Genomic DNA, 14757 nt, shown 5'->3' on the forward strand with positions numbered 1-14757 from the left:
GAAGTTCTACTGTATTGGGTCTACACCGATCCTCGTTGAACCAAGGTAGCCATCTAACAGTCGCTGGAGATGGAGAGGCACTCCATTGTAAGGAAAAGAATATCCTGCCTTAACATATTATCTCTTTAATTATAATATACAAATCTCAATTTAATAATAAAAGTATGTCTCACTTAATTGAATTCATAAAATCGAACAGTGTCATCAATAAATTCAGAGGCATATTAATTAGAGCAGGAGATGATTCTCATTAAAAATAGATTGAAAATGGTATATATAAGGATTCATCTTCGGTGAATCTACATTGACTTAGACAACCTTAGGAAACTAAGACAATGAGGTCTCTTCTGGTAAGTAAAAAATAATTAAAAAAATAGTATATTTATTTTAATTATATTAATTGCTTATTAAAAGACAATGCAGCTTCACGCTGTATATAGTGTTTAGACACTTCGCTCCTCACTTTCCGAATTCAGTTGAGTGGCGGAACTCGCCGCGCATTACTACGACTCCAGAAGGAAGTAATGGAAACATAAATTTATAAAAATATTTCATTTCGTCGAGTGGGGATCGAACCCACGACCAGTCGCGTTTACAGTTACATTTTGTGCTCCTGAGCCACGACTGGCCTCATTAGTTATTATTTTTTAAAATATGATATTAAGTGATTCTCTCTGTCGTGCTATCATTAGTTGTTTTTTTGTTATTGAACAAATATTAACGGGAAAACGTATTACCAAAACCTTTTATTTCCTTGGAACTTTTTTATTATAAAATTAAAATTTATATTTTTCTTAGGTCATTGCTTTAGCGGCGGTTGCTTTGGCAGCTGAAAATGAAGTGTAAGTTATCATACAGTTATTTTGTTGTGAACAAATTATACACATGCTAAAATAAATAAAAAATATTTTAACAAAAATAGCAACTTTTTCTTATAGCTTTTTTTAAAATGTTTACTTATATACTGTTTACACTTTTATAGCTTCACGCTGTATCCCGCATTTAGCAGAGTAGTTAGAGGGAATTTAGTGTTAAGGCACTCTGCTCCCTACTTCCGCCGAATTCTGGAGGCATTGCGTGTTGATTTAACGTCGCGTTTGACGCTAGTCAAACCCGAGAAAATATTATTAAATATTTAATTTCTTTGAGTGGGACCCATAACCTGTCGCATTTACGAAATTAGGTACACCACCCACGCAAGCCTGTGCTCCTAAGTCACGACTGGCCTCAACTGGACTGCTTATATCATGATAATTACTTTCCTCTAGGGTACCAATCAAGCCACTGTTGCAGTACTTTTCGTCCACACCTGCCCCATCTACCTTCAACCCCTACCGCTACTTCACAGCCAGATACCAACCCGCTCAAGTAGACAACTCAGGCCGCTACGACCCCGGCAAATACGATCCAGGCAAATATAACGCGGGTAAATACGATGCTGGACGTTACGACCCTGGCCGTTACAACCCCAGCAAGTACGACTCATCTGGCCGTTACATTCCTGACGATTCTGGCCTTTATAAGTAAGTTCTTGATGTTCTAGATTATTTACGTTTTGTTTTTTAACGTAGTAATTGTAAGTTGACATTCCACTCAGGGAAATATTTATACGTACACGTATGTAAATAACTGTATATTGATATATCTTCTTACTTTGCTTAGTTGACGATAGGCATTGTTTTTCATCACTTACTACGCAAATAATAATAATCAGAGATCAAATGGATTCTGGGCAAAAATATGAGATCCATTGAAATTGTTATAGTAGTGTGCAAACATCAATACCTCCATTTTTAAACGACAGATTGTTACCCATAATTACAGTTAAAATTGTATAATTGTAGCGGAGACCGTGGAGACCGTGGCAGTGCAGGGGGTTTCTACAGCGGTTCTTTCGACAAAGGCGGTCCCGGTGGTTTCTATGATGGCTCTTCTGATAACGGTGGTGCAGGAGGCCCCGGTGGTCCCGGTGGCCCTGGAGGATTGTACTATGGAGACAAAGACAGCAACAACCAAAACGGACTAGACGCAGCTGTCGCCGCTGAGTAAGTTGTTATTATTTTAGCAAATATATTTAATATTAGTTATAATCCCTTTTTCAGATATCTAAATTTTAAGGATTTTATATTTTATTGTATTATTTCAGAGTGAGCAGTGTTTCTCCTGTATCAGAGGCAGTAATTGTTTCTGAACCTGCCCTCCCTGAACCTGTGGAGGTCGTTGCTGAACCTGTGGAGGCCGTTGCTGAACCTGTGGAGGCCGTTGCGGAACCTGTGGAGGTCGTTGCTGAACCTGTGGAGGCCGTTGCTGAACCTGTGGAGGTCGTTGCTGAACCTGTGGAGGTCGTTGCTGAACCTGTGGAGGTCGTTGCTGAACCTGTGGAGGCCGTTGCTGAACCTGTGGAGGCCGTTGCTGAACCTGTGGAGGTCGTTGCTAAACCTGTGGAGGTTGTTGCTGAACCTGTGGAGGTCGTTGCTGAATCTGTGGAGTCCGTTGCTGAACCTGTGGAGGTCGTTGCTGAACCTTTGAAAGTCGTTGCTCAATCTGTGGAGGTCGTTGCTAAACCTGTGGAGGCCGTTGCTGACCCTGTGGAGGTCGTTGCTGAACCAGTTGAAGTAGTCCCTGAACCAGTGAGCTCTGTTGCACCAGTCAGTGAAAGCGTGATTGTAGAAGAGCCCGCATCTTCCCCAGTCCCCGTTGTCATTGTTCCAGTTCCAAGCTCTGCAGCTCCAGTAGTTATCTCCCCTGTACCGAGCTCAGTTGCTCCTGTCAAAGTATTCAGTTCCGCATCAGCCTACGTAAAGCCGTACGTGCCTGCAGTAGTCAAAGTTGACCCAGGTAATTACAACTACAGATATGGACTGATCCGTTATGAAAATGATTACATCCCAGAAGGTTACCACTATCTTTACGAAACTGAAAATAAAATTTTTGCCGAGGAGGCCGGACACATTGAGAAAATTGATAATGAAAGTAGTGGAATGAGGGCCAGAGGATTCTTCCAATTTGTTGCACCCGATGGCGTTACCTACAGAGTGGACTACACAGCCGACGAACGTGGTTTCCTACCCGTAGGAGCCCATTTGCCTTAGTTATTTTTTTAATAGTTACTTTAGTTGTTTTGTGCCTTTCATCTGTTGAATTTGTTATTTCAAAGTTAATAAAATAAGTATTTACATTACATTATTTTTTATTGATATCATTCGCCACTTAGTGTTTTAACACTAGGTTACATTACATTTTTTACGCATATAGCAAGTTATAGAAACTTGCTATATGCGTAAAAAATGTAATGCTGAAAAAAAAATTATTTTGTTTTAGGTGTAAAGATTAATTTTACTAATTTATAAACACTCAATCTTTATAACGTGGGCTTAATTGACAACGTTGTTTACATAAATGTCCTCTTTGATAAAATTTCAGGTCCATTTAACAATTTCGTTGTTCAATATTGTTTTTACAAATTGCAAATTGTATTAAGAGGAAAATCCGCCATTCAATATTTATTATATCAGCTTCGATTTTCTTTTTTATATTTTATACCTATATAATGAATTACTCAAAAAATTAAGTATCAATTATACAAAGTTTTATGTTAGAAGTTTTTTTTACATTATTAACATGACAGCCTCGAGGCATTGCATTTGACCATCAATGCGATCATGGTGGATTCGATTCCCACTCGAATAAATGAATTACTTCCACTAAATTTATTAATAATAAATACATAGAAACCTTACTAACATGATACATGGAATAACATTTTCTAATAGGCAATATTTGTTTCAGCGGGATGGGTTAAATATGTTTATGTAGCGTTTACAGCGTGGCCTTCGCCTCTAATTCTGACCATCTGGCAGATTTGAAGTAATTTTTCTACCAAACTCATCTAAACAACATTAGCAAATTATAACAAGTAATTTATATTTCATACTTACGTGAGATGATTGAAAACTTACTGACATTATAAGATAAGATAAGAAGTAAACATTTTTCATGTTTTCTTTGAATATATTTGAAAAAACTGATCGTATTTTACCCTTTGTAGCGCTATTTAAAAAACGTCTGTATTGACTCTTGTCTTCCTCAAAGTTTATTTGTATATAATAATTATTCAAAATGGACATATGTTACGAGTAGCTTGTAATTTTTCTGAAATTATATTTTGACTGCATACATGTTGCTATTATTGTCACTCTGTTTGTTAATATGGTAATAAATATTAGTAATAAACAGCTCTATCTATATAATATAATGAATTACAGATTTTGAACGCGGCAGTAGCCAGACAAACGAAAATGTGAGGTTATATTCCGTCACTCACCAATATCTCAAATACGGACAGAAAGCGGAGTACGGAATGTTTTGACACTAGGTTTAATCTGCATACCCTGCTATTCGGGGGAAAAGAGTGTAGCTGTTTATTAATACGATATGAAATATTCATATTACTACGTTCATATTATATAAATGACATAAGATGTTATTCTACACGTATTACATACTATTAGAGGGTGTGTAATAAAACTATATATGTTATAAATATGCTATCAATGCCAGAGTATTAGTGCCCAAATTGATCTCGATATTCTTTTTGTAGTTTCAACGATAAAACGATTTCACGATGTTAACAAGCTGTGACTGTTATGATATGAAATATATTAATATTTATGAATGATTTTTATTCTTTTAATTCTATAGGCTAGGTTGCTTTGTATTAAAATAATAAATACAATAACATTATGATTTTTTTTAGTAATTGAGCTCTACAATACTATATTTGTTTCTACTATACAATTCTAATAAGTGATTGTATACGCCATATTTTAATTTGTTTGAAATTTTTTTTTTTTTATTTGAATTATTTATCCTAGCGTATTTTGAACTCATAACCACAGCGCTCTGCGAGATACGTCACAAAGGGAACAAATGCTATCTAAAGTTACAATGCGCTAATTATATGCTAGCTTGAAAAAAATAAAGTAAAAACTAAAAAGAATGTGGTAAAAGACAAAGCATATATACAAAAACTACCCCCTGGACGATCTCTTGAGGGAACATAAAAAATAAAATTATTTTATACATATAAACGTCGGCGATCTTTTCTGTAAAATTGATTTAGAATAAAGTTAGCTCAAGTTTTGGAGTGAAACAATGATCGATATCGAACTTATAATTAATAATTATGCTAAATTATGTATCTAAATCAATAAACATCTAATGTACTTTGGTTTATTTATAAGTCATTGTCATTTAAATAATATATTGTCCTTGTTTGAGAATTATGTTCTGTCATCGCTGATATCCGGGGCGATGCATGGTAACTGCCAAAACTGGTTTTTAGTGATTTTAAAACTATATCAATATATATATTTAATACATTATAAATGTATATAAAGCGTAAGGGAAATGTAAAAAATATAAAGGATAATTCTTAAATTTTAGTTCCTTACGTAACATAAATATTTGACCAGTCCTTTTAGATGTCCAGATTATAAAGTTGTTTTCGATTTTTATCATGTATAGATGATAGTATAGTAAGTGGGGAACGGAGTGCCTAAACACTAGGTTCCCTCTGCCGACCCTGCTGTGTGCGGGATGCAGCGTCAAGTAAAAAAAAAAAGTAAGTAGGCTTACAAAAAATCTCCCTTCATAATTATTTTTAGAATTCATTGATCGATCAATGAAAGTTTGGGGATGGATGACTGTTTTATTCAAAGTTGTGTCTTCTTTTAACATTACAATGTTATAAATAAATAATAGATTTATGTTTTTTCATATGAATAGAATATATCAATATTCTATATAATGTCATATTAAGTCGTAGCGAAGGGGTACAAAATTTGACTGTAAACGCGACAGGTTGTGGATTCGATTCTCATTCGTAGAAATGAAATATTTAATATTTTAATTTCTTCGTTCTGGTGTCGAAGCAAAGTGCGCCGTTAAATTCCGCCACTCAACGCTCAATGCTTTCACCGGAGAATAGGGAACGGAGTGTCTTAACACTAGGCTTCCTCTGCCTACTCGGCTGTGTGTGGAATACAGATGCTAAAAAAAATTAATTAGAATATTTAAAAATATATAAAATATACTTTATTAATATTTTGGAAGCTACAATAAAAAATCTATGCACAACAGTTAAAAATATTGAAAAGAAAATTTCAATTTTTATAGATATCGCACAAGGTATACTGGCTATTAAGGCGACCTACACTGGCTTCACCTAGGCCTAAGGTTTTTATAGCATCCCCAAGTGTTTTACTATTTCTCGTCACGAGGAGAGCTTGCGCTGAATTTAAATGAAATATATTGAATATACACGTACATTCTGATAAGAGTACTCTCATCAATAAAAAAATCGTATGTCACTTATTAATTCTTATTTATACAAAATCTTAATCAATAATCTTACAAAGAAAAGAATATCCTTCCTTAACATATTATATCTTTAAGTATAATATATAAAGTTCAATATAAGAATAAAAATATGTATCACTTAATCGAATTCATAAAATCGAATAGTGCCATCAATAAATTCAGAGGCATGTTAATTAGAGCAGGAGATGATTCTCATTAAAATTAGATTGAAAATGGTATATATAAGGATTCATCTTCGGTGAATCTACATTGACTTAGACAACCTTAGGAAACTAAGACAATGAGGTCTCTTCTGGTAAGTAAAAAATCAATATTAAAGAATATATTTAATTAGTTACTGTTTTTTCGATGTAATATTAAATAATTCTCAAAATGTGTTGAAACTAATTGGTTTTTGTAATTGGACAAATATATATTAAAAGAAAAAGTAATTATCGGATAAATTTAAAAAAGCAATTCCTTGAAACTTGTCTAATAATATTTATATTTATCCTAGGTGATTGCCTTGGCGGCGGTTGCTTTGGCAGCTGAAAATGAAGTGTAAGTTATCATACAGCTCATATTTTGTAGTGAACAAATTATACACATGTAGAATATAAATAAAAAATATTTAAAAAATAGCAACTTTTTACCCAATACTTTTATACAATGTTTATATAATAATAATTACTTTCTCTAGGGTACCAATCAAGCCACTGTTGCAGTACTTTTCGTCCACACCTGCTCCATCTACCTTCAACCCCTACCGCTACTACACAGCCAGATACCAACCCGCTCAAGTAGACAACTCAGGCCGCTACGACCCCGGCAAATACGACGCAGGCAAATATAACGCGGGTAAATACGATGCTGGACGTTACGACCCTGGCCGTTACAACCCCGGCAAGTACGACTCATCAGGCCGTTACATTCCTGACGATTCTGGCCTTTACAAGTAAGTTCTTGATGTTCTAGATTATTTACGTTTTTTTTAACGTAGTAATTGTAGGTTGACATTCCACTCAGGGAAATATTTATACATATACATATTGCATATTATATATGCACTGTTTGTATATCCTAGCTTTGCTTAGATGAGGATAGGCATTATTTATCATCATCTAATTTATTTTTCATCACCTAGTTCACAAATAATATTCAGAGGATATATTTTCTAAATGAATACTCGGCAACAATAAGCGATTCATTAAAATTATTTTAATTATGATTATTGCCCATAATTTCTTGGGATTACATACGATTTATTAATATTAACGGAATGCAATATTGGTTTTGTTAACTTTACATATGGTCAAAAAAATGTTCATAATTACAATTAACACTATATAATTGTAGCGGAGACCGTGGAGACCGTGGTAGTGCCGGAGGTTTCTACAGCGGTTCTTTCGATAAAGGCGGTCCCGGTGGTTTCTATGACGGTTCTTCAGACAACGGTGGTCCCGGAGGCCCAGGTGGTCCTGGAGGAGTTTACTCTGGAGACAAAGACAGCAATAAACAAAATGGACAAGACGCATCTGTTGCCGCTGAGTAAGCTGCTATTATTTTAACATATGGGCTTAATACTGAGAAAAAATATATTGTTTCACAGTAATGAATCCCTTTTTCAGTAATCTAAATTTTAAGGATTTTAATATTCATTGCATTATTTCAGAGTAAGCAGTGTTTCTCCTGTATCCGAGGCAGTGAGTGTATCTGAACCTGCCGTCGCTGAACCTGTGGAGGTCATTGCTGAACCTGTAGAAGTGGTTGCTGACCCCGTAGAAGCTGTTGCTGAACCAGTTGAAGTAGTCCCTGAACCAGTGAGCTCTGTTGCACCAGTCAGTGAAAGTGTTATCGTAGAAGAACCCGTATCTTCTCCAGCCCCCGTTGTCATCGCCCCTGTACCGAGCTCAGTTGCTCCTGTCAAAGTATTCAGTTCCGCATCAGCCTACGTAAAGCCGTACGTGCCTGCAGTAGTCAAAGTTGACCCAGGTAATTACAACTACAGATATGGACTGATCCGTTATGAAAATGATTACATCCCAGAAGGTTACCACTACCTTTATGAAACTGAAAACAAAATTTTTGCTGAGGAGGCTGGACACATTGAGAAAATTGATAATGAAAGTAGTGGAATGAGGGCCAGAGGATTCTTCCAATTTGTTGCACCCGATGGCGTTACCTACAGAGTGGACTACACAGCCGACGAACGCGGCTTCTTACCCGAAGGAGCCCATTTGCCTTAGTTATTTTTTTTAAATATTTTTTGTTTTGTCCCATCCATCAGTTGTTATGACTTTTGAATTTGTTATTTCAAAGTTAATAAATTAAGTATTTACATTAAATTAATATTTTATTTTATTTATATTTTTTTAACTAGACTAATGAAATAGAAATCCCTAATACTCAAAATTTTACGTAACATCAAATAATATACAAAAAAGATCAAAGAATTAGAAGATATTTTAAATATTACTATTAGAGTGTCTTTTTTATACTTCTTAAAAATCTACGGCATTTTTATATAATAGTACAAGTTTTACATAACAATAAAACTTGTATTATTGTGGAGAGACGATGCACAGCATCTGTGAGCATCTGTGAGAGGGCGCTGTATACTTCCCTTTGATTATCCAATGATTTTCACTTCCGGTTGCTGTCTTCGACCAATCAGCGATCGCCGGAAGTCACGTGGTCTCAGGTGGTAGGGCGCCGGAACGTATAATAGGCGACACTACGCTTCTTACCTCATAGCAGATTCTCACCAGGAGCCTTAAAATGATGCTGTGCATCGTCTCTCCACAATAATACAAGTTTTATTGTTATGTAAAACTTGTACTATTATTTGGGATGTGACGATGCACAGCATCTGTGAGAGACGTGTTTATAACTCCTGGTGACCACGCACGACGCTATGTGATCTAAATCAGAATGATTGTATAAACTGATTCTGATACATTCAGATAAATTGATCTGTAAAACCACAAAAAACATGAGTAACATTGTTTTATTTATAAGCAAATTGTTAATTGCTTAATTTTTTAATTCAATTAATAATCGCTCTGCCGGAAGCTGAGCCAAAATAATCTAACTTCAATTATTAGATTTACTTATAATTTGCATACAAACAAATTTTAAAAGATGATCCGCAACTCGCTGATAAGCATGAGTAGGAAAGGAAGCTCGCATAACCGTCTAAATAATAAAGCTAGACGTGCTCACCTCTTTTGATAATAATTTAATAACCTGTTTATATAAGTATTCATTATTATTCATGAAGCCCTTGCGTAGCCTCACCTCTAAGTTACACAACAAAATTGTTACCTTTTGTAGCCTGTTTCCGGTGGTCTAGCTAGTTTCTTAATGTAGAACCTAGAAAAACATTTTTCTTAGGATGACACCACCGTCTCTAGAGCGTAATTTTCGACAGGTCACCGGTTTCACCAAAATATTTCTAAACGAAATATGATGTTAGAAGTACGAGCAGGATCGAAATGACAATGAAAATGTCGTCCGGTCTATTGGAAACCATCTCCGGCTCAGACAGCGGGTCGTAGATAGAACCGGCAACCAACTCCATACTTCCTTTTTTAACAACTATAATAAATTTATAGTAAGTAGAAGCGTTCTAGAGTGGACACCACGCCTTGACAAGCGTAATTAAAGACGTCTTCCCGCTAAATGGGGTGACGATGTCCGCAAGGTGGCGGCAACGGCCGGATGCAGAGAGCCGAAGATCGAGCCCAGCGGCGCGCCATTGGAGAGGCCCACGTCCAGCAATGGACGAGGACAGGCTGATGATGATGATGATGAAGTAGTTACCCAAGTTAATTTTTACCTTGTAATTGATGCCATTAGTACAACATATCTATAACACGAGTATTTAATAGAATGCTCTATAAAATATTATGTACTTAGCCCAATAATATATTCTTATACTGGTCAAACCTTTGAACGCATTTGTAAAATTTAAGACTTGATTTCATTATCACATACTTTGAGTATTACAACTTCACAAAAGCATCAATGAATGCTTACCCGATCCGCAACCAGACCGACAATTCATGATATGAATGTCCTATCTGCTACTTAGGTACAGTTTTGAACCAAACTGGACTTGATATACGATGCGTTAGAAAATGTGAGTTTATGAGCTCATTAGTTTTTCAACAAAATTCAGGCCGACTAATGATTATATCATTCTTCGAAGTGTAATAAAGTTATAAGTAATTGATACTACTATACATTTACATATAAAGGTATCAATTTTATAATATTTCAATTATCGCTTCTTAGCTGTATTTTAGAACTACAATAGTTCACTCTCTGAAATTCGCTTTTAGGAGCAACTTCACAGTGTCAAAATATACGATTTAAATACAGATGTACTCAATTCAAACGTCCGACTTCCCCGGACTTAATGATGTCGTAGACATCCAACATGCTCTCCGCCATATTGGAGTTGTGACTACGTGTACACCTCGCTAGCCAGGTTCAGTTTATGCAAAACTCCTGGCAATATGCGGCGGATATCTACATATGTAACTACCTTTACACAGCCCTCATGTCCCATGAAGGCGATTATTTTCATTAGCTTTCCTCAGCTATGGAACCAAAGTTACAAAAAATGAATGAAACTTCTTGATAGTCTTTTTGCAATATTATTGATTATCATACTTTATGGTATCCAACAACTTAGTAATAAAAGGTTGTCGTCTGTAATTCTCGCATTTCATATTTTGTCATATCTAACAACTTCAGTAATAAGCCGCTCAACTGGCGACTTTAATTTGGTCTTGATTTGCCTTCTGAATTATTTAGCTGCCTTCTTTTCCTCCTTCTCCTGCTTCTTACTCTTGCTAGATGCAAATTTTACTTCTTTTTCCAAATACTAACATCAGTCGCCGTCGCATTTTCTAGCTGGATTCTTTTCTTCTAGGTGGATTATAGATTTCTTCCACTACATCAGCTTCAATTCTGATGGCTACTCGAATGCACCACAGGGATGTACGGTATTATATAGTACGTCAGCTATAAAATACTTTTGCCGCGGCACTCGCGGGGATGTGCACTCACTTGCACGAGGGTAATGCCAAATTAGCCCAAAGAAACTTTCGGCGACTTTTTATAATACTTGAACCCGCTATTTTAGTCAGATTTTTAATTTAGTTTTGACACATTGCTTCTTTTTATCCATTACTCAACCATCCATATCCTATTGGTTTGCTTTATCAGTTGTAGAACGTGAGTCGAACCATTTTCTATCCTTGCTTTCTCGAACCGCTTGAAAATTCTTATTGGATAAAGCCAGAGACGATATGGAGAATGCTCATTATTAAGTCGAAAAGAGTTTTCAGAGCCCCCAAACCATCTACACCCGTTTTCGATATACCCATAGGCAGCCTCCGTATTTCTTAACACCATGTATACAGGAAGATACGGTTACATTTAAATAAAATTATTAACAATCATGCAACACCCTTGTACTAAGTTCTGGGCTTGTGTTACCCGTCGGCGGGTTCTCACTCCATACTTCCGATATCCGGTATGCACTGATACTTGACAATTGCTAATGTATAATTAAACGTGCTAGAGTTTCATACTCAACGCATGCTTCTCAATTTTTGATGCATGTACGGTTGACGAAGGTCTAACTGCTTCAAATAATCTTGGAAAAGGATTATTGGTGGCATGGAGGTAAATGGCTAGATGCATTCCCGCGATTAAACCGGGAAGGGCCTACGGAGCCCAAACCATCAGCCACTGCCTCCGATACGCTCAGAGGCAGCCTCCTTATAACTGCCCCCCTCCCGTACAATTGAGAGCATTAAAATAGTACCGAGCTTTTTTAAATTCTAATGTACGGATAAATGCACTTTAAATAGTTGGACATACCTTATGTCAAGTAATAGCCCGAGTCCCTCTTAAGGCAACTAAGATAAGGTGACTGGCTAGAACTTTTGCCGAAGAGGCCATACAGAAGATCCCGTGATTGCTAAATACTATGGAGCCCATTGTTAAATGTTATGACGTTCACAGCGATGGCAGTAACCATGAATAAGCAGCAAATCCACAATTCTTTTATCCTCACTCCTCCAGGATTGAGAAAATGAACCTCCGATATTCCGTGTTTGAAACACTTTTCCTGCCAGGAAAGCAGGCTTTGAAATTGTCTTCGAATCCTTGTGTCTAATTCTTCCGAGTGCAGGGAATGCAATCGTCAAAAGAAGCCAAAAGAAAGTCCCACGCAGATTTATCCATTGTTATTCGTTAACTCGCTTAGGATACGCTCCCAGCGATTATAACATTTCAACAACGTTAGTAATTATCCTATTACAAATAAATAAAAAAGATTTACCTAAAAATAGACAGACTTTTTATGTATGTCGCAGAATAAGGTGTTTGGGACCGGAGCTTGTTCCGATCCCATTTCTGATTGTCATCGATCGGTGTCACGTCAGAGTGACAGGCAACGCCATCTGGTTTTGACAACTGGCAACTATTAAATAATCCGCTTCCCTGATATATATGAGAACAGAATTTTTTATATATTTGATAACTCGCTCAGGATACGCTCCTAACGAATTTATCGTATTTAAACGAAGGTAGTACATATATTAATGGATAATACAACTAAGTAAACTCGGTGAAAACCGATTTATTTAGTAAACTCCGTTTACATCGCATGACATTATGCCGAGAGCGTTAAACAAGCGATGAGTCCTCTTGCTTTTTGCAATGCCCGTTAGTTGAATAAAATTGGGCCATAACTGCTGAAAATCTGAGACATATACCTAACCTTATTGTAGGTTATAACACAGCCGTGTTCGGTAAGCTCAGAATCCACTACAGTATTGGTATATATAATACCAAGCAATAGAACAGTATTACATGCATGTAGAAACTTGTTACACAAGAGATTCAAATGACTCACCCGTTGTCCATTTTGTTACCTTTGAATTTCACAAAAGCAAATTCTCTCGATGAGGATGAACCTCTTTGCTGGAGGCCTTCCCAGGAGTAGGCCCCATATAGAAATCCAGTTCACGATGTGAAGAAATTCCACCTCCAACACTACACTTACCACAGCACTTTCACTTTTAAACGATGTTACTCTGATGGGAAATAACGACGCTATGAGGTAAGAAGCGTAGTGTCGCCTATTATACGTTCCGGCGCCCTACCACCTGAGACCACGTGACTTCCGGCGATCGCTGATTGGTCGAAGACAGCAACCGGAAGTGAAAATCATTGGATAATCAAAGGGAAGTATACAGCGCCCTCTCACAGATGCTCACAGATGCTGTGCATCGTCACATCCCAAATAATAAATTCTTTTATATGAATAAAATATATATCTTAGCATTTTAAATGTCAATCAGCTATAAATTTGAATGCGTCTTCCGTGTCATGATTTATAAGATCAAAAATTATAATATGAAAATAAAATTATTAATTGGCCATACTACTTTTGTCATTCTAGTTTCTGACACATATAAATTAATTAAAAAAAATAATATAATGTTGGTAACAATGAGACGTTACGAATAATTTAAAAATATTATTATTTATTAAAATAAATAGATATATCAAATGGTTATCGTTTTTATTTTTGTATTTCACAAAGAATATTTTTTTTTATATACAGTGCTTCATGCTGTATCCCGAACAGGAGTTAAGACACTACGACCTAGAGTCAAGACCGACCGACCGACCTAGAGTCATTTTCCGCCCAATTCTGGAGGCATTGCTTGATAAGTGGTGGTTAATAAATATTTAATTTACTTGTGTTTCGTAGAAATTTCCTTCCACGCGCCACCGAACTGTGGAATGGCCTACCCGCGGCAGTGTTTCCAGATCGGTACGATATGAACCGGTACCAGATCGGTACGGTACCTTCAAGAAGCGCGTCTATCTCCACCTCAAAGGCCGGCAACGCACCTGTAGCTCCTCCGGTGCTGCACGGGGTCGTGGGCGGCGGCGATCATCATCAGGTGACCCGAACCCTCTTTTGACTTGTAGTATTTCCATAAAAAAAAAAAAAAATAGTTGTGTGGGGGCTGAGCTCACTACCAGTCGCGTTTACACACACTTAGGCCCCTTAATCTCCCTATAATAATCCTTAATCTTCCTATAATAAGTAGGTATACCTACTATTTTTTCATTTTATAAAAGACAAATTACGACAATCCTTAATTTGCCACTAGAGTGAGCTTATCTTGAAGCAGTGTATTTAAAATGCATAGCTCAGGCGTGACTTTTCTCCAAGTCTTAATACATTAAACCTGAGACTACTTAACCTTGATACGCATTGGCGTTCAATTGTAAATAATGAATTCATCACTGCGTATAACTCTCCGTAAAGCTTTACTATTCCTGGTGTACTCGTAGGTAGTT

At 36.4% G+C, this 14757-nt stretch overlaps 2 protein-coding genes across 2 annotated transcripts; both read left to right on the forward strand.

The window, feature by feature from the left end:
• The first annotated feature begins 335 nt into the window (after positions 1-335).
• Positions 336-3150, forward strand: LOC146538362 (uncharacterized). Its single transcript, XM_085187045.1, has 5 exons — positions 336-350; positions 799-842; positions 1269-1523; positions 1845-2045; positions 2147-3150. Exons 1-5 carry the CDS (start codon positions 336-338, stop codon positions 3090-3092), a joined length of 1461 nt encoding a protein of 486 aa, XP_085043171.1. The 3' UTR covers positions 3093-3150.
• Positions 3151-6661: 3511 nt separating this feature from the next.
• Positions 6662-8606, forward strand: LOC146538363 (larval cuticle protein LCP-30-like). The gene is made up of 5 exons (XM_085187046.1): positions 6662-6676; positions 6878-6921; positions 7061-7315; positions 7717-7908; positions 8033-8606. The coding sequence occupies exons 1-5, from the start codon at positions 6662-6664 to the stop codon at positions 8604-8606; spliced, it is 1080 nt and encodes a 359-aa protein (XP_085043172.1).
• Positions 8607-14757: the final 6151 nt, after the last annotated feature.

The sequence above is a fragment of the Heliconius melpomene genome, chromosome 6, assembly GCF_056956725.1.
Source record: "Heliconius melpomene rosina isolate 202511_hmr_F chromosome 6, ASM5695672v1, whole genome shotgun sequence".
Lineage (NCBI taxonomy): Eukaryota > Metazoa > Arthropoda > Insecta > Lepidoptera > Nymphalidae > Heliconius > Heliconius melpomene.